General features: G+C 52.8%; 8 protein-coding genes; 4 read left to right on the forward strand and 4 right to left on the reverse strand.

Annotated features, from left to right (window-relative positions):
- Window positions 1-910: 910 nt before the first annotated feature.
- On the forward strand, window positions 911-1518 carry RCC_00524 (uncharacterized protein; the record flags this gene model as incomplete). XM_023765676.1 has 3 exons in its annotated part: window positions 911-944; window positions 998-1198; window positions 1274-1518. 3 exons carry the CDS (start codon window positions 911-913, stop codon window positions 1516-1518), a joined length of 480 nt encoding a protein of 159 aa, XP_023621444.1.
- A 154-nt stretch (window positions 1519-1672) lies between these two features.
- RCC_00525 (related to pfkB family carbohydrate kinase superfamily) lies at window positions 1673-2791 on the reverse strand (the record flags this gene model as incomplete). XM_023765677.1 has 3 exons in its annotated part: window positions 1673-2388; window positions 2440-2631; window positions 2680-2791. The coding sequence occupies 3 exons, from the start codon at window positions 2789-2791 to the stop codon at window positions 1673-1675; spliced, it is 1020 nt and encodes a 339-aa protein (XP_023621445.1).
- Window positions 2792-4227: 1436 nt separating this feature from the next.
- RCC_00526 (probable RNA-binding protein (RRM superfamily)) lies at window positions 4228-4832 on the reverse strand (the record flags this gene model as incomplete). XM_023765678.1 has 4 exons in its annotated part: window positions 4228-4332; window positions 4448-4571; window positions 4658-4738; window positions 4795-4832. The coding sequence occupies 4 exons, from the start codon at window positions 4830-4832 to the stop codon at window positions 4228-4230; spliced, it is 348 nt and encodes a 115-aa protein (XP_023621446.1).
- Window positions 4833-5370: 538 nt separating this feature from the next.
- Window positions 5371-10147, forward strand: RCC_00527 (uncharacterized protein; the record flags this gene model as incomplete). XM_023765679.1 has 2 exons in its annotated part: window positions 5371-9144; window positions 9197-10147. 2 exons carry the CDS (start codon window positions 5371-5373, stop codon window positions 10145-10147), a joined length of 4725 nt encoding a protein of 1574 aa, XP_023621447.1.
- An 859-nt stretch (window positions 10148-11006) lies between these two features.
- On the reverse strand, window positions 11007-15043 carry RCC_00528 (uncharacterized protein; the record flags this gene model as incomplete). XM_023765680.1 has 2 exons in its annotated part: window positions 11007-11857; window positions 11908-15043. The coding sequence occupies 2 exons, from the start codon at window positions 15041-15043 to the stop codon at window positions 11007-11009; spliced, it is 3987 nt and encodes a 1328-aa protein (XP_023621448.1).
- A 2466-nt stretch (window positions 15044-17509) lies between these two features.
- RCC_00529 (uncharacterized protein) lies at window positions 17510-18085 on the forward strand (the record flags this gene model as incomplete). Its single annotated transcript, XM_023765681.1, has 1 exon — window positions 17510-18085. One exon carries the CDS (start codon window positions 17510-17512, stop codon window positions 18083-18085), a length of 576 nt encoding a protein of 191 aa, XP_023621449.1.
- Window positions 18086-18920: 835 nt separating this feature from the next.
- On the reverse strand, window positions 18921-20208 carry RCC_00530 (uncharacterized protein; the record flags this gene model as incomplete). XM_023765682.1 has 2 exons in its annotated part: window positions 18921-19154; window positions 19423-20208. The coding sequence occupies 2 exons, from the start codon at window positions 20206-20208 to the stop codon at window positions 18921-18923; spliced, it is 1020 nt and encodes a 339-aa protein (XP_023621450.1).
- A 3769-nt stretch (window positions 20209-23977) lies between these two features.
- Window positions 23978-25694, forward strand: RCC_00531 (probable dihydrolipoamide dehydrogenase; the record flags this gene model as incomplete). XM_023765683.1 has 4 exons in its annotated part: window positions 23978-24122; window positions 24179-24258; window positions 24316-25020; window positions 25077-25694. The coding sequence occupies 4 exons, from the start codon at window positions 23978-23980 to the stop codon at window positions 25692-25694; spliced, it is 1548 nt and encodes a 515-aa protein (XP_023621451.1).
- Window positions 25695-25983: the final 289 nt, after the last annotated feature.

Below are 25983 nucleotides of genomic sequence, written 5' to 3' on the forward strand. Positions count from 1 at the left end.
ACTTGGCGATCTCCTATCGATCGTCTCTGTTCTGTTTCAGCCCGAGCTCGACATCCTAGGCCTCGTAATATATGGTACGGAGCTAGCGCTGTGGATTGGTATATTTGCCTGTGGTGGATACTACAATCTGGCTCCGTGGGTCAAAAGTCGTAGTCCGAAAGCCGCCGTGAACACGGGTGTCTCTCCTGAGGGAATGCCTCACTATCAAACGAACCGCGACGGAGCTTCAGTAGCACTGCACGATCTACCATCTTCCACCTCAGTATTTCGGACATCAGGAGACGACGTGCGATCCCGTGGGGCTACTACTCGAATGGAAGAGTCAACTTGACAGATCTTGCCAGATGTTACGTTGGTGCTTGCGATAGCAATCAAACGTCAGTCTTGATGGCATTGTCGCTCAAGCCTGGACTGTTTGCTGAAACTATCGCTTCCACATATCAGCAGTGCCACCCATCTCGATGGAACGATTCTCTCCGCGATGTAACGAGTGTTGAAGTACGACGGTCTCAGAGCGCGATGGAGCTTCCGACATCGACGCCTCGAGACAACTTCGTTGCAATCTTTTTCGGGTTGCGCTCTTCACTATCTGGCTATCGGGCTGTCACGCGCCGATGTCAATTGGATCAATTGAAGGAAGGTATATACGAGTATTAAAGTGCCGCACGCTCCTGATCAGTATCGTACAGTTTCAGAAGGGCGTTCGCTGCATGAAAAGTTTAATTGTTGTATACAGATAGTGAATAGTTGCTTTCTTAGAGTGAATGCACACTTCATTCACTCCCTGCTTCCTTCGGCCCGCATCACGCTAAGGAACCAGCAGATGTACAAATCGCCGCTCACGACCGACACTTCCTGAACAAACACATTCTTGGCTGTGACCAACTCCTAACAATACACAGCATCAACAATGTCGGACCGCTCTCAGCATGATAGCGGTAGCGGTAAGATGATACCTCGCGCGACATGCTTTGAATAATCGCTGACCTCCATCCAGCATCTCCCTGTCTAAAGACGGCCACCACCCCCACAACCTACGAGGACACTATGTCCATCACATCTTCGCGCGCCCTCCCTCCAGGCCCGCATCCTACCCCGGCGCACACTCTCGCTGGCGATGTTCCGAGCTTCGAGTTCATGGTGAACAAAATACAAGGCCTCGAAGTTGGCCCGGAAGACTCAAAACTTCCTGGACAAGGTACGTACAATTATTATGTCTCGCCGAGGCCTGATAAGTGTAACCTATTATGAAAGAATAAGACTGACTCTTCAGTCGTCGACTCAAAGCACGTCGAGTCCAACGAAKCGGAGATGGGTGGCGAATACCCCGAGGCTTCGAAGTGGGATGCCGTGGCCGAAGAAGATGTCACTCGAGGTCTCCAGCGCCTGTCAGTTGTTGCCGAGGATGAACACAAGGAAGACCCATCCAAAAGCGTTGAGCACTATTACTCTCTGCGCCTCGCCAAGATCATCTCCGCCAGCACTGTCAAATTCGACGCGACATACTTGAAGCGATGAGCTGGTGCGAATTCATGACAGATGGTTTATGAATATGATTGGAAGTCTCCGTGGTTCGATGCGACCGGTAGTTCGATTTGGTTGTGTAAGATAATGATTCACATTCTATTATCCTCGAGCTTTCTTCTTCATGGCAACTTTTGGTGGCGCGCATCTATTCGTTGCTGCTCTTCAGTCCGTCTTGATACACAGCCAAGCGATCTCTCACTTTTTGCCCATTCCAGAGCTCATACTCGCCCTCGACAGAGAGCTTTGCAACTCCCACCTGCTCAATAGCGAAGCTTGCAGCAACGTTACCGTACTTGGCCGCTTCGATGAAGCTACCAGTCTCCTGGTAGCCAATGCTAAATCCACCAAGAAAAGCGTTGCCTCCTCCGGTGGCGTCCACCACATGCTCTGAACCTGCGTCGTAGAAAGCGGGAAGCCATGTAGGCGCCATATCTTGGGACATGATCAGACATCCACGTTCTGCGCACCGCACTACTATGCAGCCTTGATTACCATGTCCGACGCCGGCATCCATGAAGTATTTCGCCTGAGCCTCGACACGATCCCTGTCGAAGATCAGACTGGCATCCTCCTCGAACAAACTATCCAGTTCGGCATGATTCGGGGAGAAGACGTCCATCAAACTAGCGGCATGAAGATGCCTATCAAGCGTATGTGTGTTACAACTTTTGCCTTGGGGTTCCCATATGAAGATAGGACGATCTGCAACGTTTGTGCGTCTGGAAAGTACTTCGTGAACTTGTATCGCTGCAGCTTCAGGAGTTTCAAAGAGGTGAAAGCAGGTAGCGTTGGAGATATCGGAAATGGTGAGGTGCTCCCATGTGAGCGGCAATGGAGCAGTCAACCGTTGGTAAGTTCTTCCTGTGATTGCATTAAGATCCGTTAAAGGTGCCCTTAAAGGTATGAACATACTGCTCTCATCCATACCATCGTACTGAATCACTCCTCTTGCAGATGGCAAAGAGTCTGAATAGTGTATTGTAAGTGCGATTTGCCAACTGCGAAAGAGTGATATGTGTCCTTGCGGGAAATCGTGGCCTGCAAAGAAGATCAAGCGGATACTCGCCGTATTCGTGGCTGCAAAGAGCCGCGCTCCGAGAGTTGCTTATGTCTTCGTCAGAGTCAGTCACTGACGAGTCCTGATGCACTTACCAAAAGTCACACTTCCGCCTAACACATCAGTCTTCGTCACTTCACCGGCCGTCCTGATCTCATCTAGCCATACACCCCCAAGAGCCACGAACTTTACCGGACGATCCGCCATAAGAGATGCAGCGCACTTGATATTACCGGATCCAGTGTTGCTCTTCGTGATGTGAGAGGTCGCAGCACAGCTGGTTTCCTCCACAGACCAACAATTCCAGTCGAGATAGGAAGGTATCGGCCAGTTGGTCGTCGTCTCCTAATTCTCGAAGTAGTCTCTTTCACCCCCCAGACGTTTCAACGAGATGAAATGCACTTGTCGCTGGCTCATGTCCATACAGTGCATGTGAAGGAGAGTAAACACTGTGATTGCAGATCAAGACGTTCGAGTGTTTGATGATTTRCTCACGTTCGGAATATGTGAGATGTCGACGATGAGATCTGATTTCGATATTGTAAAGATGCATCGATGGAAGTCGTTACTGGCGAGCCGATCTTTCAAGAAAACGACGAGATGTAGATAGGAATAGACTAGGACAAGCTCGAACTTTCCGAACTGCCCGCCAACATCTTTCTACTTCGCACGAGTCTCAATAGTTACTTAACTATGTCTTGACTTGCAGAGCGAGAGGTCGCTACGGAAATGAGGGGAAAGTGCCCATGGCTTGGCACGCTATCCTCGCCGTGGCTGAAGTCCTCTTTCGTATCAAAGCACGGGATGAGAGCCTAAGGTAGCATTAGAGATTGGCAAAAGCCTTTTCTACGGTGGCGGTGCTTCATGGGCATGATTTGGATTATCTGGATGCCTTGGATGGCGTGGCTCCTGGATCCTCAAGACTCATTTGCACGAGCGCTATTACAGACGGGACGCATGTGATGGCGAGGAAGCCGGATGGGTTGCTGCATTGAGGGCTGGCCATCACATCATCGTGAACGCTCACGCGCAATGGACATCTTTCTCGAATCGTGTGACTGCAGGTGAGGTTAAGGTTCAGATACACACTCAAGCTGTGATTATGTAGCGGCATGTAGCAATTTGAAGTGTCGGAGCTCAGATCCTCAACCAAGTAGGTACTCTGAGCAGGAGCTAGGTGAACTCGTACAGCCTTCCCGGTTCCGCATCGCGAAGTCGAGATTCATGTGTTGACATAGTCTGCTTTGGCGCGGCTGCCGATTGTCTGTGAGAGATCTATGCTTGATTAAGAGGTGTGAAAGATAACTGTGCAGTCGCGCCACAATCAGTGTCCACCCCTTGAACTCATACGATTGCTACTGCAGGTACGTACGTCGTCTCAGAAAACGCCTCCAATATCAAACCAACTTGATTGGAATCAAAGCCCTCATCCGTCGCCACATGCTCAAATTCTCCTTGTTCGCCGTAGTCATTGTGGTATCATGATTCTCGTGTCGAGCCTCTTGGGCAAAATCTCTGGCCTTGGGAGTTGCTGCCTCTGCGGAAATGGATATCCCAGAGTCCTTGCGACTTACAACAGACTTATTGTCCACTGCGAGAGCGCTGCTATTGTCGGTTTCACCTGCCGCAACTCCCGCGCATCCCTAAGATATCCCATGCTCACGTTTGAGCTGTTCTAGGTTCTCGCGACGTTCTGCGAGATCGGATTGGCCGGATTGGCCTTTCGCTTTGCTGTGGTACAGAACAACCTAACCGGCGAAGGACAGAAGGGTTAGCGACGTCCTAGACAGTTCCTGTATGGGCCCAATAGCTCAAGAAACACCCGAACTATCTTGCATGCCTGCCGACCTTCATTATACTTACGAGATAGCGATTTTGGAAGTTGAAGCCGTTCAGCTTGTCACATGCGCCCTTGGCATCCATGACATCCTCGTAGACGACGAACGCCGTGCCCTTCGTGTTCGAAGCTATTCCTTGCCTGATTTGCCTGTAGCGCCGTCAGTATGGTCAGTATGACGAAGTTTCTGTGGCATGCGCATATCATGCGCATGTCTAGGAGTGTATTGATCGTACCGAATGGGGCCGAATTTGCCAAACAGATCGAAGAGTTCCTCGGTGGATACGTTGTAGCTCAGATTCTTGACAAAGAGCGCTCTGCGCGCCGTTAGCTAGATCCTCCTGCAGTCGGCGGGCGCATGACGAGGACGTACCGGTTGACTTCAGGCGCGAGCTTGGAATTGCGACTCATATCTCGATGTGCGGGTTGCGAACTAGGTGGGAGTGAGACACGAGAAGATGATGGTCCAACGTGCATCCAAGGTTGACGACGCTAAATGACACTAGCGCGAAGTCACGACTTTTGCGCGATGCTGTTGCATGCGAATGATAGGAATGTGGTGCAAGTAGTGAATGGACAGCCTTTGAGATCAAGTTTTATCTTCCCAAAATCGACTCAAGGAATGCTGCTAGTGAGACTGCACGCCGTGGACAGTTGACAGTGAAACCATTGTTCTCGAAGATCATCTCCGCAAAGCAAATCCACCTCCGGCGGCACCTCCCCAGCTGCCGGACGCTACCTGCGACTAGAGGGGCCATTCGAACCGCCTGCCAACCAACAACCCCGCCGCGAACGCACCACACTCGCAATTACTGCATGCTGAACGACTTCGCACCGAGCAGTGTCGGAAAACACGTCGCGCAAAAGGAGAGGGCGTCGAGGGCTCAACATCACACGCTGGCCGTGTCCGCACTCACCGCACTCCCCCGGCGCTTCCCGATCCGCCGACATGCTCGCCTACAATCCGACCTTCAAACCACCCACGCCGGCGCAACAACCAGGACGATCTCCGTCGCCGCCGCGCAGATTTGTCGAACCGTTATCGCCGCCCAGACCACGCCCAATCGAGCCCGTCTTCAACTATCCGGCTTTGAACGACAACATCAACTACGCAGTGAGGCCGGAGCAATCCTTTGCTGGGACAGCCCAGTCGAGGAACCACAGTATCAGCTACCAGAATGGAGAGCGGCCGCATAGCATCACACCACGGACTCGGCATCGCAGCTCAACCATCGAGCAGCTCGCCGAAGCCGCGCTTGCCACGAGCCCTCGCTACAATGTGCATTCCAGTGGAAGCCCCAGCGCACTCAGCTATGCGCCTCCTGCGCACTCGGAACCACCACACAAACGTAGCCGTTCTGAAATGCTTCCGTCCCCACTGATCGCGCAATACGCATCTCGGCCAGCAACAAGCTACGAGAACTCAGCGTGGCACACTTTGCCGGTACAGCAAACGCAACATGGAGAGCCAGTGYACGATAGACGTGTGGAGGAGGCCGCTTTGCTGCTCAACTTCCGCACCGGCGGCTGGACGACTCCGAAGCTCCCTCCGCCGCCGTTCCCAAGCTCGCTCAATGCACACAACGCACATAGGCCACATGCAAATAGCTTCCCACAAGATGCCCACCAACCTCGTCCTCTTGATCTTGCTGCGCAAGCAGCTCTCCTTCCTCCATTTAACCCGCAGGACAGCTCTCAACCGCGACCAAGTCTGCCCTCTCCCCAGCAGACCATCATCGATTCTCATTCGAGTCCAAAGGAGGGGCCTTATAAACTTCGAACCACGGAAACATCTCCAGCGCTGATGAGTGGATTTGCTCCGCACTCAGATGTCGAAACGGGCAGTGCGCCCCAGCAGACACAGACGCCACCAGACGAGGAAATGTCCAGAGCGCAAAGCACTGAGGTGACCATGAGTGAGGCGTCTGACATAGCAGTTTCCAGAGCTAAGCGAGGTGCTCCAAAGAGCAAGACGCGAGCAGTGGCCGGGAGGAAAAGCATTGCGGACAAATCTGCTTCGAAAAGAGCAGCAGCTCGCAAGAAGACGCCTGATGCAAGCAAAGCAAAAAAGAGTCTTCTTGCACTTCACACAGACGAAGACATGGATGTACACGGGCTCAACCGGAATCGACGGAAGAGTTTGAGCGATCTCTCGGCAGACGAGCATGATGCTCAAAGTGAGCATCGCGCACGTTCTGTGCCTCGAGAAACGCCAATGATTGTTCGGTCAATCTCACCGGTGAAGGCTGCCCCCCGYCGCAAGGCCAAGGATCATGTCGATATCATATGTGCGGGCTGCGCGACAGCACGAGAGGCAAAACACCTCAACGGAGAGCTTGATGAGTGGATATCCTGCAATGGTTGCAAAAACTGGTTTCATGTCGACTGCGCGGGCTTTAAGAAAGCTCTTGAAGTGCGAGACGTGGACAAATACTTCTGCACTCCATGCGAGCCAACCCACGGCAAAACCACATATGTTCGCAAGAGCACTCGCGCGCATACGTCTGTGGACTACGCAGAATTGCAACGAGGTGTGTTGAAAACAAGCGAAGAGAGCAACGAGCATCACTACATTCAACCTATCAAGGATGGTACATTCCAGTTCGATCCAGAGAGTTTCCCGCGGATGCGACCTGAGCTGGTCACTCGAGACATGTTCGAGAGAAGTGGGACTTTCACAGAGCCGATATGCATACCCGCGGCGTGGAATCCAAGACCCTGGCTYYAGGGTCATGCCATCGCATCGGAACACGGTAGCCACTACGGCACCACGGGCGGTGATGAAGAAAGTGGCCTACTTGGCATGTCACCAGACGACTACGAATACGATACTGTACCAGACGACGGGCAGGATAAACTGGGTATGGTCATGCCGGAGGAACTTACAGTTCGCCAGGTCTGCAATTTGGTTGGGCCAGACACGCCGCTCGACGTGATAGACGTAAAGACACAGAACTCTGGTTCAAAATGGACACTCAGTAGGTGGGCGGACTATTACGAGGAAGCTGGCGACGATAAACCGATCCGCAACGTAATATCCCTCGAGGTGTCCCAGACCAAGTTAGGACGACTTCTCCGGCGCCCCAAWATCGTACGCGATATCGACCTGCAAGACGACGTGTGGCCTCAAAAAGAGATTGATCTTGGGAAGTGGCCGAAAGTACAATTCTACTGCCTCATGTCCGTTGCTGACAGCTACACCGACTTCCACATCGACTTTGGCGGGAGCAGCGTCTACTATCACATTCTAAAGGGCAAGAAGACTTTTTTCTTCATCCCTCCGAAGGCGAAACATCTCAAAGCCTACGAGGAGTGGAATGAAAGTCCCCAGCAGAACTACACCTTCTTGCCAAGCATCACCAATGAATGCTATCGGGTGGACCTCAGTGAGGGTGACACGATGCTCATTCCTTCTGGGTGGATCCATGCAGTCTGGACGCCCGAGACGAGTCTTGTGATTGGAGGCAACTTTCTCACAAGGATGTCTTTCCAGAACCAATTCAAGGTCGTGGACATCGAGAAAGCAAATGAAACGCCCATGAAGTTCCGTTATCCATACTTCCAAAAGATCATGTGGTACACCGCGATCAAGTACCTGAAGACGGATCCCCTCCCGGATGATGTTACACAGCTGTTGTATGCAGGACAACGGTTCGAGCGTCAACAGCCCATCTGGGTCGACTTTGACGGTGAGCTTGCTGCGAATGACCCCCGGCCGGGCGCGAAGAACGCTCGTTACTATGGTCAAGCCGAGTTAGATGGTCTGCCAGATCTGGTCACCTTCATTTTTCACACAGTCATGCTAGTGATGGGGCGTGTCGAGGGCATCACCGCGGACCGCATGAAACGCGTCAACGCGAGCATTCCGAAAGGACATGGCGAGCCGCTCGAGGTCGCGAAAACTTTTGCGTTGTGGGTCGCCTGGAAGCGAAACGAAGATCCCCCGGCATGGGCACACCCCGACGCAGTGCTTCCGAATACCAAAGAGGGCATTCCCAAGAAGCTCTCTGCGCGCGCGTTGAAGGAGTTGGAGCGCAAAGAAGCCATCGCCGCGTGGAGACTCGCACCCGATCGACAGAGCGCGCGTGTGAGAGGCAACACTAATTCTGCCGTGAACGCCACAGCCACAGCAGCAAGCGGGTCTGCGCACGGTCCCACTCCCGATCCGACGGCGATCTGTGCATCAATCTCGACTTCAACTCCTAACACGCATCATCAAAAACATCAAAGTCATCAACAAACACCTCCCCAGAATCACGCGGCACAAATTTATGCGCACCACACGATGCCTGCTCAGGCGTCCTCTATTCCACGGACGGCAAGCCTGATGCCGGGCAGTCTGCCCGTACCCCATCTCAGCTCGCCAAAAACTTCAGTACTCGGGCCCAAGCGCGTCGCGTGTGATGCCTGCCGCAAGCGGAGGATTCGATGCAAGCACAAGGATATGGTCCTGCAAACTTCACCCAACGGTTCCAATGCGATGCACTACATGTCGCCGGACATGCAATACAATGGCCATGACATGCATGAAAACATCGTTGTCAAACCCGCCACCGACGGCCACGGGTACAGTCTGGCATCGCATGTCCCACTTGGTCAGCCCATGCCTGGCACCAACGCATACGTTAACTCTCACATTCCCATGGCAATAAATGGTGTCGCGATATTTGATTCCTCCAAACGAGGGCGAACTAAAGCCTGCTACGAGTGCAGAAGGTCAAAAGTAACAAGAGCCATACTTTCACAGCTTACCATTTAACTGACTTGACTGATAGCGCCGGTGTGTACACGACGACAATGGTAACATTGATCCGGTGAAGGCGTCAGAGACTCCCGTGGCCAGAGGCTCTGGCGCCCACAAGAAGCGTCCTCTCATGTCGGGCGAAAACACTCACATCCAGGCCAAACGGGCCAAATCAGTCAGCGCAAGTGCCGACCTGTCCCCAGTGCCCATGTTCCATCAGGCCCAGACCACTCCTGAATTGCAGAGGCAACATTTGCGGACACCATCCAATGGTGATTTGTACCAGGAGCAAATGGCAGATGTTCCTACGAACGACCAGTCCAACGGCAACGGCAACGCATACCCCCAGAACAGTCACCTCGAGCAGCATGAAACACACGAGCCTCTGGATCCGAACTTATTCGCTTATCCAGCTTCTTCTGGCGATGCCCCGTATGGTGCCAGCAGTTACTCGTATCCCGCTACAGACCGGCCTCATCTCTACCAGATGCAATCTCTGGAGCAGATAGCCAGTGAGGTGCTGGACATGAATGCAGATTATCAAGATCAAAATGAGTCTCGGCCGAGCAGCAAGGAATTTTCAAATGCGCCGGTGCCCCACGGTCTGCCCATGAACCCGCCGGATGCGGACGGAAGCGTCGACTCGGGTGTGTCGCTTCCCGGATCAGAGAACATGGAGCACTTTGGTGCCCATCCCCAAAAGGAAGATCTAGTGGAGATGACACTTGAGCAATCAGCCGCCCTTGCTTCCTATCAGGTTCCTGACGACGAGGAATCCAAAATCGCTCCACGGCTTCCTGCTGAGTCTTCCATGGAGAATGGCAAAAGCAAAAGCAGTCTGCCGCTATATCGGCCCCCAGCGCCCCTCTCCCAGTCACCCGAGCAATCCCGGCGAATTCCGAATGGATCGCCTGTCGAGGCGCCTGTGCAGACCAACAGCCACAAGCGCAAGAGGAGTTCCATCTCTCAGCATTCGGCTTGACGGTTTCATACCCCAACCCTATTTTCTGGATGCGTGTCTGTGGCCAGTGGGCAATGCAGCGGCTCATCTGTTCTRGGGCTCGCTGCTCGAAATCTTTGCTGTTATACTACTGTGCTGTTTCGAGATTTCTGCAAGCGCTCCTGGCGGCGCAGACAACACCCTCCGGCTGTTGGAGGTCAGAACGGGCCTTCGGCACGTACAAGGGCCACCAGGGTGCTCTCTGGACCGTCGATGTCGATCCGATCGCCACCATCTCCACGTGTGGCGGATGACATTTTGTGGCGGCGAAAGCGTGTCGGGTCTGGTTGGTGAAGGACATCATCCTACCAGCGAGTTCTGATGATGAGGTTGATTGTGTATCCTGTATCTACTTGCTTGGAACTCAAATGCTACCAACCTTGCTTCCTAGAGATCATGGTGAACGTCGCGGTGCGTGAAGTGCTCATTCGTCGATTGACTCAGGGTTAGGGTTGGGGTAGCGGATTCTCACTTGTCGCGCGCTTGATGCTTCTTTGCAGGACCTGGAAAATCGTCTCTATGTGCTACTCTCGACGTATGGAATGATCGAAACGAATTCATCTCTGTACGTTAAGTGCTGCACGTTGTCTTGGGCAGAAGTTGAGTGTTACCGATCACATTTTGCTGGTGTCATTGGCGGAAGCCACATCAAGAACGCTTCACAACTTAATTGCAGACCAATGGGCACTATGGCACAGCATTTTGACTTGTATTTGCTCTTGTCAGATTGTCGTCGTACACTTGTGGCCTTTATTTCAATAGGATGTCGCTTTGTACACAAGAAGCAACATCAGAAAACTAAATGGGTATATCATATTACGCACATTCTGACAAGCTGCGCCTAAAAGCCGTGGAACGGATCCTCGTCATAACCATCAAAGACATATCCTGCCCTTCGCCTGTCGACTGTCGATTGGCTCAGATCCCGCTCATGTCGGCGTCTTCGAGTTGATCCGCCCACTGTTGGTGGTGGCGCTGGCACATATCGAACCCCGTCACGTAGGTTGGGATCCACAAAAGCCTCCATACGTACCGTCCCGACCGCTTCGAAGAAGTTCGGCCGATCTGGGCTCGCGATGGAGTCACGCCGGCTCCCGCTTTTGGAAGATGCACTCGGTCGGTAAGATGAGGCGATCGTCGAACCACCGTGAGAGGACTGAATGGCGCTGGAGGTCAGACTCCGGAATTTTTCGATCGAAGGCTGGATCCCAGGATTCGTGTAGCTGCGTTTACGCTGATGTCGGCTCGTGGTAATGTACAACCGCGGCACGGAGGGGAAATCGGCGCCATCCTCTCTGCCTGATTCATAGTTCAAATCGGAATACACAGAAAGATCCTGTTTCTTTCCTTTGGCTAGGCGAATGGAGTSTCGMACGGTCGATTTGCCGAAAGAGGGCGTGCGGCGACGTTTGATCGACACGCCGTCGAAAGACGTGGAAGGGTCGGGTGGCGGTGCCTTGATCGCCCTCGTGATGCGGTTCTCACCTTGTGGAGGTTGAGAGCTCGCATGCGACTCGGCCAGGAAAGTGAGAGCTGCCATCCACAATTTGTGACGCTCTTGCGTGGTGGCCGTGAATTTGAGGGCACGCTCTGGCGTGAGGATGAGGATTGATCGGTTCCATGCCGTGCCAAGCTCCGGATTTCTGGGAAGGGGAGTCAGATCTGGCACGTCCAGCACCGATTGAATTGAGACTGTTGAGTGTTAGTTCCCAGGCCATCAAGCGAAGAACTGTATGACTTACGCTTCCTTCCCTTTTTACCTAGCAAGGCCGGTCCCGAAGTTGGCTGCCTGCTATCCCACATGATAGTGCGCTCATACGGCGATAGCCAAACCCATCGTTTGTGGCGGGTGCCATGGCCCGTGCTATTCATGAAACCATTGTGATCGGTCACGGGCAAATCAGCGTCATCTGCGATACCGAAAGACTTGCGTTTGCGGATGTACTTCCACATCCACTCGCCAACCATAGTACCGGCGATTGCATCAACAAGGTCCGCTTCTTCTGAGACCCGAGGTGCACTGCTCGTACTGGTGCCCATATCCACCGAGCCCTCAATGTACTTGAGAGTATCGTGAAGGGGTGTCGGTAGCTCGGGAATAGGAAAGTCGGTGGCCATTGGCGGATCCTCAAACGCCATCGACTGAACTGGTGTGAGTTCCGGGGCTCGTCTGCGCTGCCGATGTCCCTTTTTCGGGGATACTCGCCCAGTCCTGGTCCTCATAGCGGTAGCAGACTGCACCTTTCTGAGACTGACCTGCCTTGAATGACCCCAAGAGCCACTATGGTGCCCAGAGAATTCATACGACAGGGGACTTTGCGATCCATCGCTAAGAGGCTTCGTGATGGCGCGAGAACTTCTTCTCAAGGGAATAGGATAGGGTGGCAAAGAAGCTGCTATTGGTGCGCTTTGACTGCTAGAGGCCATGCTGCCAAAGCTTGGGCTACGAGAGCGAGGGTCTTTGCGTGAGTCGTTTTTACCAGATTTGGAGGTTTGCCGCACATGTTGGGATTGTGATGACGGCCGGCTGTTGGATACCGAGTGTCTGGTTGCGTTCCCACAGGATCCCGCAGTATCCGGACGTCGTTCCGGTGAAACTTCTTTGTCTTCGGGCACTGCTTTGGGCGGCTCTGATAGGCCAAAACGCCCAGGGGGTGGCCTACTAAGCCCTGGTACAGAACTAGCAAAATCAGCTTCAAGTTCGTGTGTCTGCCCTTCATAGCCGCGCTGTGCGGACCATGGATCAACATCTTCAGCCAGGGGCTGCGGGTCTAACCTCGGCTGGCTCACTCCGTATTGCAGGGAACGGTTGAGTGGGCCGTTCCTGTTGTGTGTCTCCGGTGGAGGTATAGATGGCGAAGCCAACGGTGACAGCACTGGTCTCGGCAAAGACATGGCCTTGAGAGGGTAATTTCGCAGGTCCTTCACACTTCGGGACATCTCTGTGCCAGAGTCCGCTGGAAAATGAAAGGGTACCGAGGCCGGATCAGGGAATCCAGCTGTTGATTTGGCAAGTGTCTTTTGGAACTCAGCAGGGGCCATCCGTYTTGATCGCGAGGTCGCCTCAGACAAGGGTGAATTGGGCAGTAGGTGTGAAGGCAGCAAATGAGCAGCAAGTTTCACAGGTCGTTGGTCGACCCTGATCTCAGCTGTCTGCATGCCGGCGTCCTGGTACGAACATCTGATGTTTGCCTGCGAGGCTGCATTTTTGGTGCCCGGAGGAAGTGCGTACGGCCTTGGGGACGAAGGACGTGAGCTGGGGGGGTGAATGGCGATGGAAGGTACAAATACAGGCAGAGWTAAGCTGTCCTGTCCAGAGGTGTGACCTTGTTGCGTCTGGGGCCGGGGTTCCGCGAGTTCCGTTTGCGTTGACGCTGTGCGATACACCAGTGCGACGTCGGGTGCTGCTTTCTCTGCGCTCCAAGATCCATCGTCAACCTCAGGCGTCTGTGGAGGACTGATTGGCGAAATTGGCGAAGCCACAACACGTGAGTCACGCCTCGTGGCGGGCAGTGGCAGCTCTGAGCCAAGATTAACCTCCGCTGCCCGTGAACGGTCAGCCGTTTCTGTTTTCACATCACTGGCCTTGAGATCATCGTGGTGCGCAACCACAACGCGAGGTGGTGGAGATGGAGGTGGAGATGGTTGGTATCCAGTATCCACATACTTGACGCGCGATACAGTTCCGGAGGCTTCGACCGCGGGCGGTGTAATTGGCCGATGGTGCTCCGATTCCGTAACATCATGCGAAGAATGCAAACTTGGCAAGCCTTTCGATATCTCCATCATAAAACTTGCACGGTCTGCCGTTCGCTCGGAAAGGTTTGCCTTCGCAGCCATCATGTCATTATGCATACCCCGTGCAGAGTCGACTGTTTGCTGTACGCCAGAGRGCTCATCCAGATCCTCTTCCTCATCCGGATACTCATCAGCATCGGATTCGTCTTCCTCGTCGATTCCAAGTTCGTCGGCCAAGGTATTTCCCGAACGTCCGTACAAGTCTGGGGTCGCGGCTGTACCGCGCGAGGAGATCGAGGCGCGCATCTTCCTGGGCTTGAAGCTGATGCTACTCATATTGCGTCGGTGTTTGGTGGGACTCTCAGGTGCAGCCGACCGAATACTTGCCGTATCACTACCTTCCCCCAAGCCACTGTCCTTGAATGCACTGTCATTCCCCGTCTCGTCAGCCTGCAAGGCCTGGCTCTGCTGAGAGGCCATTTCATCCAGCACAGCTCGCAGTCGGCTCTCCGTAACGTGGACGCGTCGTTCGAGCTGGCGACGTTCGTTGTCCCAAGACTCCTTCTCGCTTTCCCAAATGCTCTGGGCGCGCACCGCGTCATCGTCTTGCACCCGTGTTTTCCTCTGCGTCACTTCAAACTTGCTCCGAATCTCATGGAACGCTGACTTTGCAGCATCGCGCTCCTTGGCCAGATCTTCGACAGCATCCAGCGTGCCCCTTTCCATTTGCTGCACTTGGTGCTTGGCTTTGCGAAGCTCCTTCGCGCTCTCTGAAAGCTTTCCCGCGAGGGATTCGTTGTCGTCTCGTGTCTGCGACAGTGCTGTCTCCAGATTCTCCACGAGATTATTTTTTGAATCAATCTCTCTTCTGAGATTCAGGATTTCCGAGACCAGAGACGCATGTAGCGTGGGCGTAAATCGACGAGGATCCATGGCGGAATAATGGCCGTCTCGTGATCTTTCCTTACCGTCGCCGGAATCCGAGTGTAGCAGTGGAGGCGTTGTAGATTGCTCTCGCGAGGAGCTCACACGGGACGATCGTTTCGAGCGGAGATAGGCCGGTGTTTCGTATGGAGTGTTCGCTGGTGACGGCAGCCGGTTTCCAGCAAAGGTAGAATACTCGCTAAAGTAGTCTGCCATGGCTGGAACTTCTGCAATGCGGTCGCAAGAGTTGGCTTGTGTATAGCGAACAGCAAAAGGAATGTGTTGCGAATGTCACAAGTACGTCCTCTGTTCGGCGAGCATTTCCTGCTTTGACATTAGAGCAGGCTCTCGAGTCGGAACAGGTAGAGCTTCAGGAGTCAGCGTGCCAATGCCGTAGTCAACGTACCTGTGGAGATGAGTTCATAGCATGGCTCCTCCTTCGCCAGTGTGCCTTTGCTCTGCTATCGCCGCAGCGACGTGCAACAACAGCAGACGGCAGTGGGGAGGGTCGTGGGACGGACACCGTGCGAAGCTATCGTGAACAAAACGTGCTCCAGGTTGGCCCTTGTGCCCTGCGAAGTCAAAATTCGTGCCGTGATCTTTRGAGAAAGTGGATTAACCTCGTCGCCGCGGATTGTCCGGTGGTGACCAGGCAGCCGAAAGATATTGCCGGGCGTCTTCCAGTGTTACTCCAAGATGCGGCATCCAGATGGCAGCGGAGATGGAAAGATTGATGGCGCCTCTCGCTAGACGCTCCACGTTGGTACTAAGAAGGATCCAGTTCCCCGTCGCGACGTACATATGCAGATGACTAGGTTTCCATATGCATGTGTAGCGCCGGGCACTATTGCAAATTCGTTGGAGGGATGCCACAAATCTCCAGTCTGCATGGACACCAAGGGTGATGAGACTCCTCCTGAATTCGCCCATGACCATCAGCTAGCACGATCCCTGCAGGAAGTGGTCGTTTCTTGCAAGGTGAGGCTCCTGTAGTGCACCCCGCTAATATCGCTTCTCGGCCAGTGATAGCTCTTATGCACGAGCTTTGGTTCGAAACCGATTGCGGCGCATGCTTCTTTCAGGAGCAGGGATGGGTAGTGTAAGGTAATCACACTAGCGCTCCACAAATTGTGCACACAGTGCACACTTGCCTCAGATGCTGATACACGGAGGATATCCATAGAGAGCCCCTGTCCCGTAGACGGAAGTGGATCTAGCCATGTCGGTGAGACACTAGTACTAGCAGCCGTGTGCGTGGTGCACACACCGTGTACAAAAGGCGAAAGTTCAATAATACACCGTGTATGAACAGCCCTCACTTAATCAGGAGCCAGTCCCCGGCGGTCGGCAGCGCATTGTCCTGGGCGGGAAGCTGCAGAAGGCTAGTGGCTTTCCGAAGCGGCCGCGGGTGCGTTGGATGCACTACTGCACGCGACCAGGGTTTCGACCCGTGGCGGCGGCACGGCAGATGAACCTCGCAGGTGCCGGGGCGGATGAGCAAAAGTCGTCGAATCCGAGCTGGCATCAGAGACAGCAGTAATTATGATGTGCTGTGTGTATGCTCATCCGAGCAACCGGAGTACCACCATGCCTTTGTCCGAAGGATGCTCTCCTGCTCATCTTGAAAGCAGAGGACACGATTCATATTTCCAAGGTTCATGGAGGCTGTCTATAGATGGCACGGCAATATGCTCAAAGTAGGGGGCCTGGAATCTATATCAGACGATAGAACTTTCCATCATAATCAATTCCATCAATTTGTGATGAATGATCGACTCCCAAGACTCAACGTTCCTGGCTCTAGCCTCAAAATGGACGACGGCATCTCAATTGAGCACTTGCACTCATCACTGACGTCCACAAAGCGGCAATTGTCTTCACACACGATCTGAAGACAGGATTACCTTACGTTCGTAGTTGTGTAGGACTGCATCACCTTTGCCTTGCGAGTATTGCATCGTTGCCCCAGCTAAGCACGTACCATTTCCAATAAGTTACCAGTCACGCACGAACATGTACAATTTCGAAGGGCCTGTCGCGTTGCCATCGATCTTCATGCAATTGTCAAAGTTGTACACGAACGATAAGCTTTCGGTAGATTCCACCACCGTCGAAGATCGCCTTGTAGACCATGCACCTGCTCGTGCCTGCCTTGGAAATTGATGATGCCTGTACTTATAATTGATGTAAGCTGCCCGTTCATCATGATTAAATATTGTTCGTCAAGGATGCCAGCTCGTTTGGGTGCAGGAATTCGAAGGCCAATGATGTTTCAAGGCACCGCAACCAAACCCAGAGATTGGGCCGAGCAGGCGCATCGGACTTGTGTTCCAGGCATGCACCTTTCTCACACGTGCGCCTGACACGTGCGCCTGACCCGGACCAGCGAGCATGAGACGAGACATCTGCAAGAGAATCGGCTCCTCGTATACACTACACTGTATGATATTTGTGTTTGTTGAGTGATCAAGCAAGCCTGCGCAAACGTTTGACTAAGCGAGAAAATATTTCTGTCCTCGAAAGGATACCAGGTACTTTACGGTACCTAGCGCGTCGAATTCATGCGAATGGCGCAGCATTGAAGCACGCTCCACATCGCCAGCAGAAGTGAGTGAGCTCTTTTGATCAGCTTCGCACAGGCTATACGCCGAGGAAGAGTCAAGTCGTGTCAGGTAGACAACAATGCAGAAGAACAGCAATGATGGAGCATCGCAGGATGCAGATGCTTTCGTCGAGGCAGTATCGGCTGCTATGCCGCCGAGTATGAAGAAACACAAGGAGGTCACTGCGGATGAGCTTCTTACTGAGCTCAATCGGATTCCACTATTCATGACAACTCTGGATGAAACCGACGGTGAGGGAGGCGACAATGCGCTACTGGACGCCATCAAGGCTTTGGCATACGAAGGGACCAGAGCCGAAGTGGCCACGAACTTCAGAGAACAAGGCAATGAGGCTGCACGCACCAAACAGTGGAAGGATGCTCGAGAATTCTACACCAAAGGCATCCAGGCTGTACGCGGCCAGGTGCAAGTGGAGGATGGCCCAGACATGAAGGTCACGGAAATTGAGGACGAAGAGGCCGAGGCCGAGAAAGAGCGTTCCATCGAGGAAGCCTGCCTAGCGAACCGGGCGCTCTGTAACCTCGAGATGAGTATCGCGGCTCCGCGCATGATTGTTCACCTTCGCTTGACTGATGGTTTGGTGCAGAAAACTACGGCTCGTGCAACAGAGATTGCGCTGCAGCGCTCCGGTTGAACCCCCGCAATATCAAAGCCTGGTATCGTGCAGCGTCCGCCTGTTTCGCACTTGGTAAGATTCCAGAGGCCATGGATGCCTGCTCCTCTGGCCTGCGATTCGATGCAGGCAACGCTGCCTTGCGGACACTCCTAGGAAAGCTTGAGTCGCGTAGGGATGCCCTGGCTCAGCTGGAACAATCGCGACTCGCGCACGAGAAACAGCTGCAAATTGAGCAAACCGCACTGCGGACTGCGCTTGCATCGAGAAATGTCATCACACGGAATACAGACTCACCGCCAGACATGGAAGACGCAGCTATCAGCCTGGCAGATGCCCAAGATGCGACGTCTGCGTTGAGCTTTCCAGTCCTCTTTCTATATCCGCTCCACGCACAAACGGACCTCATCAAAGCGATTGACGAGGGAGAACACCTTAGCCAGCATCTCCAATACATGCTACCTTTGCCCTGGGACAACAATCAGGAATATAGCCTGGAGGGAGTTGAATGCTACATGGAGACCGTCACAGGTGGGTTGATCAAAGCTGGCAAGAAACTCCCTCTCATCAAACTTGTGGGGAGTGGAAAGATCGAAATTGTTGACGGTCTCGTACGCATCTTTGTCGTTCCCAAGGCTAAAGCGGCGGAATGGATAGAGCAGTTCAAGCTCAGACGGGGAAAGCAATGAATGGAGTTGCGGAGCATTGAAACCGTCTCCAACAGACAAAAGCAGTACAAGGGACACGAACGTGGTTGGTCCGACTCGTTGAACAGTGCCTTGGTTGCATGGCCTAGGTCGTTGTCGTCAAAGTGAATCGCTCTCGCAATTGCGGGTGGTTTGTCAGTAGGCGTGTTTCACTGTTGGTCTGCAGGATACACCACCGACCCTTGTCTACGCATGTCTGTCGTGACATGGATAACATCTCTGGAGACTTTTTCCAGCTCGGCCAATGCATGCGTGTCCTTCTCCAAAATTACCCTGGCGAATTCAGTTGCCTCCTCCTCCATGTTCACGTTGGGCTTCTCGACTCGTAGGCATGGCCCTGCAAGCTCTTCCGAATTCTTTGTTCTCGGATCCAGTAGGCTGATCTGCGACGTTTGACAATTAGATTAGCGTATCTTCAGGCGCGTTGGGAACTTTTTCTTGACCACGACAATGATAACGGGGAAGAGCTCATTGTTCCAATCTTTGAGCCCGCGGTCATTTGAGTGATTCTGCCAAGGAGCACAGAACAGAAAATGCTGCCTCTGAGGACATCCTCCCCATGGCGACTCAAACAAGAGTCCTCTAGCCAATTATGGACATTGCCCGTCGATGGGACCCCTCTCTCTTCACCATTGCTCGAGTAGGACTTACCGTGCTGATGTCTGTTGTTGCATTGATCGTAATGGTGCCTTTCTCTCCGTAAACTTCACATGGGGCTGCGCTGTTATAACCCTTGGCGTTGTTGATTTGCACGCCAAAACCATCATAGTGCAAGATCCCCACGCCTCCTAGATCCACGCCTGTCCTGCAGATTGCAGGAACATACGTCTGGGCCTTGGGACGGCCGAACAAAGCCACAGCAAAGGTGATGGGATATACGCCGATATCCACCAAACTGCCTCCACTAAACTCCAGGCTGAAAATGTTGGGTGTCTCACCCGCCAGCACATTGTTATAGCGACTGGAGTACGAGGCATACGTGAAGCTCGCCCCGTAGATTTTGCCCAATTTCTGATCCTGTACAATGGACTTTTTCAGTAGCTTGAAGTTGGCCTCTTGAATATGTCTGAATGCTTCAATCAGGTATACACCCTCCTCTTTCGCTGTCCGGAACAAATCGTCGAGCTCTGCGACAGTGGAAGTAGCTGGCTTCTCCAGTATAACATGTTTCTTCGCCTTGAGGAATCGCTTTGCTTGGACGTAGTGTAGGCTGTTGGGCGATGCAATGTATACGGCTTGCATGCCGCTGTCGGCGGCGAACTCATCGAGTGAGGTGTAAGTGTTGGTGCATCCATACTTGGCCGCGAATTTCGATGCTTGATCTTGCGAACGTGAATACACCGTGTGTAGCTTCCATTTGCCCGTCTTCTCGGCGGCTTGGATCCATGAATCGGATATCCAATTGGTACCCACAACACCGAATGGTATCGCAGACATGATGTTGTGTTGAAAGGGGCATCCGCTGGCAAGATTGCACAATGTTCGAAAGGTCTGCGAAGCGTTGAATTGGAAGCTGTCGAGGTGGGGAACGATGACGATGGAAATATCGAACTCAGCCCACATTGCTTAGAATCTCGGCAAGGTGTATAGTTTTGATTCGATCCATCAAGATATGCCTGGATGCAGTCGAATAGGAGTAATAAGAACGATCGTCTTGAGCCATAATTGTGAAATGCTATGTCGTCTCCAACTCCAAGTGCCCCTGCCCTGCATTGAGCTTCGACAGAAACGCCAAAAGAGAAGACACGGAGCTTCCAGGCATGGTGGTAAAAGTACATGTTGGACATTATCAATACCATTCCTTCACAATTTGTATTGCCGAGCATGACCTGGGATTCCAGCTAAGGTACCTAGTATGCTCTGTAATAAGTAAAGTTGAAGTACATGTAGAGAACCAGACCGAGCAGACTTCCACGTTTGGAGGCGTGGCTTACATAATGCACCTGCAAKAACACTTCACGTCTCGCGTACGCGTCCTTTCGACACACGTGTAACCTGGTGATGGATGGTGAGGGACAAGTGCGATCACCTCGCTAWGATGGTAAGTAAAGTGGAGGGCGAAAGGCATCCGAGGCCCATTGTGAGGGACGATACCAATGGCAATGTCTTCAACGTTTGTAAACTGAAAAGATCTCGGAGAGCATTGAGCTAGCACATATTGCCCAAAACATTGCTAATCCTTCTTCTTTACTTTCAGGCGAGGACGTAACTCCTACAACAAATCAGGAACTCAAGGGATGGTATTATTCGGGACTGGCTGCAGAGGTCTACGTATGATGGCATAGGTTCTCTCCCATTGAGACATCACTCATCGTTCTTGTTAGGCTGTKTGTGGAGTGGGCTCCTTTGGACCTGTCACACTTGAACAATTGGCCCGCGAAGCTGGAGTCTTGAGATCCGATGGCAAGACGCCATGCATCCAGTCGAAAGGCGAATCCGCCTCCATGATGCTTGTACGCTCAATCTTATCACGAGAAGAGGACGGCAACAGCCAATGCGTTATATCACCTTTCGGGAAGCCCATGGCGACGGCCTCTTTTGCAATGTACACCTTTTCGACAGCCGTGTTCGTTCAGGCGCTGGTGTTGATCTCATTCAGCCCGGTCGCTGACTTTGGTGAAAATCTTTCGTCTCATAAGCGAAGCAGTGGCTAATATGAGCGCAGGAACATATCGAAAGCAGTTGCTTCTGGCATTTGCCTTTACGGGCGCCACCGTCACAATGGCCATGGTTTTTGTGTGGCCTCAAATATACCTCTTGGGATCGCTCTTCACAATCATCGCGGTGGTATGCCTAGGATCGATATTCGTTTTGCTGAATTCATATCTGCCTCTGCTGGCCGGAAATCACCCAGAAATCGAGCTGGAACGACTCGACAGCCTTGAAGAGGACGCTATCCACAAGAGCAATGCAACATCCCCTGCGTTGAAATTGTCCACCAAGATCTCTTCCAAGGGTGTGGGATTAGGGTATGCAGCTGCCGTCTCGGTGCAAGTTCTTGCTATCCTTTTGCTAGTCCTCCTCAAGAAAGCCAAATTTGCGTCTGAATCGACACCCTTACGAATGCTACTCTTGATGGTGGGTGGATTCTGGTTAGTCCTTACGCTACCAGGTGCTCTCTGGCTCCGCGACCGACCCGGACCTTCGCTGCAGATCAGCCAACCTTGGAAATCCAGATTGCCAGTAGCGTTCCAATACGTCAAGTTCGCTTGGCGATCGGTCTGGAGGACCGTCAAGACAGCTGCCAAGCTCCGCCAGACCTGGGTATTTCTCATCGCTTGGTTCTTGCTGTCAGACTCCATCGCTACTGTGTCTGGCACCGCGATCTTATTTGCTCGGATAGAGCTGCATATGGGCACTATTGCCATCGCTCTGTTATCAATCACAGTCACCTGCTCTGGTATCGCTGGCGCTTTTATCTGGCCACGAATCTCCACTCGATATGGCTTGCAGACGAAGCAAACGATCATCGCATGTATCATCATGATGGAGATAATACCAATTTACGGTCTAATTGGCTTCCTGCCATTCATCAAAGCTTTGGGCACTGGCGGCCTACAGCAGGCATGGGAAATCTACCCTCTAGGAATCGTATTCGGATTCGTTATGGGAGGCTTGTCGAGCTACTGTCGTGCATTTTATGGAGAGATTATACCCCCGGGGTCCGAAGCCGCATTTTACGCCTTGTATGCGATTACTGACAAAGGCAGCTCGGCTGTGGGTCCCGCCATTGTTGGCATCATCGTTGATCGCAGCGGTAGCATTCGGCCTGCGTTTGGATTTCTGGCAATACTCATCTTGCTCCCGCTGCCTTTGATCTACATTGTGGACGTGCAGAAGGGCAGGGCAGATGCGGTAGCATTGTCAAAGCATGGCGCCCAGATTGATCCTACGATTCGCATGCAAGATTACGATCAAAGCGACGAGCATGCGTTGGGCTTGCTGAGGGATAGCTTAGACGAGGACGATGACTGATGGCTGGGCTTGTACGACTATAATGTAGCGACGGCGTCTTGATACAGTGAACCACTGGGTARACAGAGAGCGCTTGGCTCAAACAGGGATAGAGAGGCGTACTCCTCTTGGCAAAGTACAAGTGAATGAATGACACGAGGAAAAAAAAAGGCTTGAACAAAAATGAGATTAAAAATCCTAGGTTCTCGACCAAGCCAGACGAAAACGACAATTGTTTTGCCCATTGAGGAGAGAGTAAAGCACACAACAGCAGACAATTTGATCAAACAAATTTCTAACCTTAACCATTTGCTCCCTCTGACTCCCTCTATCACCGCCACAACTACGAACAGCCCGCCGGCCGGCGAGTACCCTGCGCGACCGTCCAAGTGGGTTCACCCATGCAATCCGCCCGTTTTCGCCCCCTTTCGCAAGGTGGTGGGCGTCTCGCAGATCGAGAAGGCATACGAAAGAACCACGAGAGAGAACCAACCAGACGTGGGTGGCGAGACCGCCCTCATGGTAGAAGTACGCTCTTCCTCTCTCGAGATGGACTGTAAAAGCACTCGAACAAAGCCTTCGACGATACCCGCATCGAGAAGGAAGCCAGCATGAATGAAGCTGAGAGCAGTGGCGAGAATACTTCTAGGGGACTACATTCTCAGAGGCGCCCAGAGCAAAAAATTCGACAACTCCAGCATTGAGCAGAAAGCCTGCAAGACACCAGCAGAGCTGGGACCAGTCCTGGAGAACACGACTTGGTCGATAGCATGTTTGCAGGAGTTGCATGGGATCAGCCGTTGAGCACGGAAGATTTCAAAAGAGTACCCCCTGAGTTCGTGGCATGCTTGGAGGATGAAGATTCTTGGAGTTGGCACATGTGTATTGGTGAGAAAGATGGATGGAAAGTAAAAGATGGTGGAGGACTATTCGGCCGAAGTACTGCTGCACTACGGGTGCATTTTCCACGACAGTCAAAAGAAGTGCGAGCATCAACACGCGTGATGGGCTTCGACGAGGCGATGATGAGAGAAATGTGCGTCAACGAAGAGTGTTGAGAACTGATGGAAGAAATCGGGGAAAGAGCCGGTCAGAGACGGCCTTGTGGATTTGACTAGCGCTAGTTCAAAACGTGGCGATCAATTGAGGTCAGCTTTGCGGCGAACCTTCAGGTACCTCACCATTCACCTTGCACAAACAACCACCTTTCTCCTCACCTAATCAATACTTCTCACCGGTGGCATTTGTCGCCATGCTCAAGAGCCTGATACCCGCGCGCTCTGCGCCATTGCGCCATGCGCTCCGCAACTCCAACACCAGTTCCACCACTACTTTCCGCAGCACATCCCTCCTGCAGGACCGATTAAGACAACGGAGAGGTTACGCCACTGAGACTGGTGCGCATGAACATGTTCGCAGATGAAATGAAAGAGTGGAGACTAATACTGCGCAGAGGAAAAGGATTTGGTCATCATCGGAGGCGGCGTGGCGGGATATGTGGCCGCCATCAAGGCAGGTCAGGAGGGTCTCAAGGTGAGGACATCAGACACTGCAGCTGCAGATACGGGACAAGATTCCTAACATTGGCAGGTTGCGTGCATAGAAAAGCGTGGATCCCTCGGAGGCACATGTCTCAACGTAGGCTGCATTCCCTCCAAGTCACTCCTCAACAACTCCCACCTCTACCACACCGTACTCCACGACACGAAGAACCGCGGAATCGACGTCGGCGATGTCAAGCTCAACCTTGCTCAGATGATGAAGGCCAAGGAGACTTCTGTCAACGGCCTCACCAAGGGTATTGAATTTCTGTTCAAGAAGAACAACGTCGAGTACATCAAAGGCACCGGAAAATTCGCGGATGAGCACACTGTTGCTGTCAACCTCGTTGACGGCGGCGAGACCAGTGTACGTGGAAAGAACATTATCATTGCTACCGGATCCGAGGCCACGCCTTTCCCTGGCCTTACCATCGACGAGAAGCGGGTCATCACATCCACCGGCGCCATTGCGTTGAAGGAGGTGCCTAAGAAGATGGTCGTTATTGGTGGTGGAATCATTGGCCTGGAGATGGGAAGTGTCTGGAGCAGACTGGGAGCTGACGTGACCGTTGTTGAGTTCCTGGGCCAGATCGGAGGACCTGGCATGGATGCCGAGATCAGCAAGAACATTCAGAAGACGCTCGGGAAGCAGGGCATGAAGTTTAAGCTCAACACCAAGGTCAACTCCGGCGATGACAGTGGTGAGCTGGTCAAGCTTGAGGTTGAGGCTGCCAAGGGCGGAAAGAACGAGACTGTGAGTCTACTAATCGATGTCGGCGAAGCACAAAACCACTGACATCATATCCTTAGCTTGAAGCAGATGTCGTCCTCGTCGCCATTGRCCGTCGCCCATACACCGAAGGTCTCGGCCTTGAGGACATTGGACTCGAAACCGACAACCGCGGGCGCCTAGTGATCGACTCCGAGTACCGCACTAAGCTACCTCACATCCGAGTCATTGGCGACTGCACGTTCGGTCCTATGCTTGCCCACAAAGCCGAGGAAGAGTCCGTCGCAGCTATCGAATTCATCACAAAGGGCTACGGACACGTCAACTACGGTGCCATTCCTTCCGTCATGTACACCCACCCCGAGGTCGCATGGGTAGGCCAGAATGAGGCGGAGCTCAAGGAGGCAGGCGTAAAGTACAAGGTCGGCACATTCCCCTTCTCGGCCAACTCGCGTGCGAAGACCAACCAAGACTCGGACGGTCTTGTAAAGTTTTTGGCGGATGCTGAGACGGATCGCATCCTCGGAGTTCACATTGTCGGACCCAACGCCGGCGAGATGATTGCTGAGGGTACCCTAGCGTTGGAATACGGCGCCAGCACAGAGGACATTGGAYGAACAAGCCACGCGCATCCTACTCTCGCCGAGGCGTTCAAGGAGGCTGCGATGGCTACTTATGGCAAGGCCATCCACTACTAAGCCATGTTCTTGGGTAGTCGTGTGTGGAAGATGAAGTTGAGACATATATCTTGCGATTAGAGGGAACGGGCGGGCGACGTCAAGTGGATTGTCGCCCGACTGAAAGCATTGCGTTGAGGAGCCTGCGTGTTTACAGCGGAGTTCTTTGGTTGCTCCACGAGTCCGTTTTTGTATCATATCCTCTGATTAYATGATACGAGCAATGTTTGAGACCATGTGTGAAAACAGTGAAAGCAATGATAGTCTTGTAGTGGTTTTTCCATTCGTCTCTCTCGAATACCCTCTATCG

This window comes from Ramularia collo-cygni (assembly GCF_900074925.1).
Source record: "Ramularia collo-cygni strain URUG2 genome assembly, contig: RCC_scaffold01, whole genome shotgun sequence".
Lineage (NCBI taxonomy): Eukaryota > Fungi > Ascomycota > Dothideomycetes > Mycosphaerellales > Mycosphaerellaceae > Ramularia > Ramularia collo-cygni.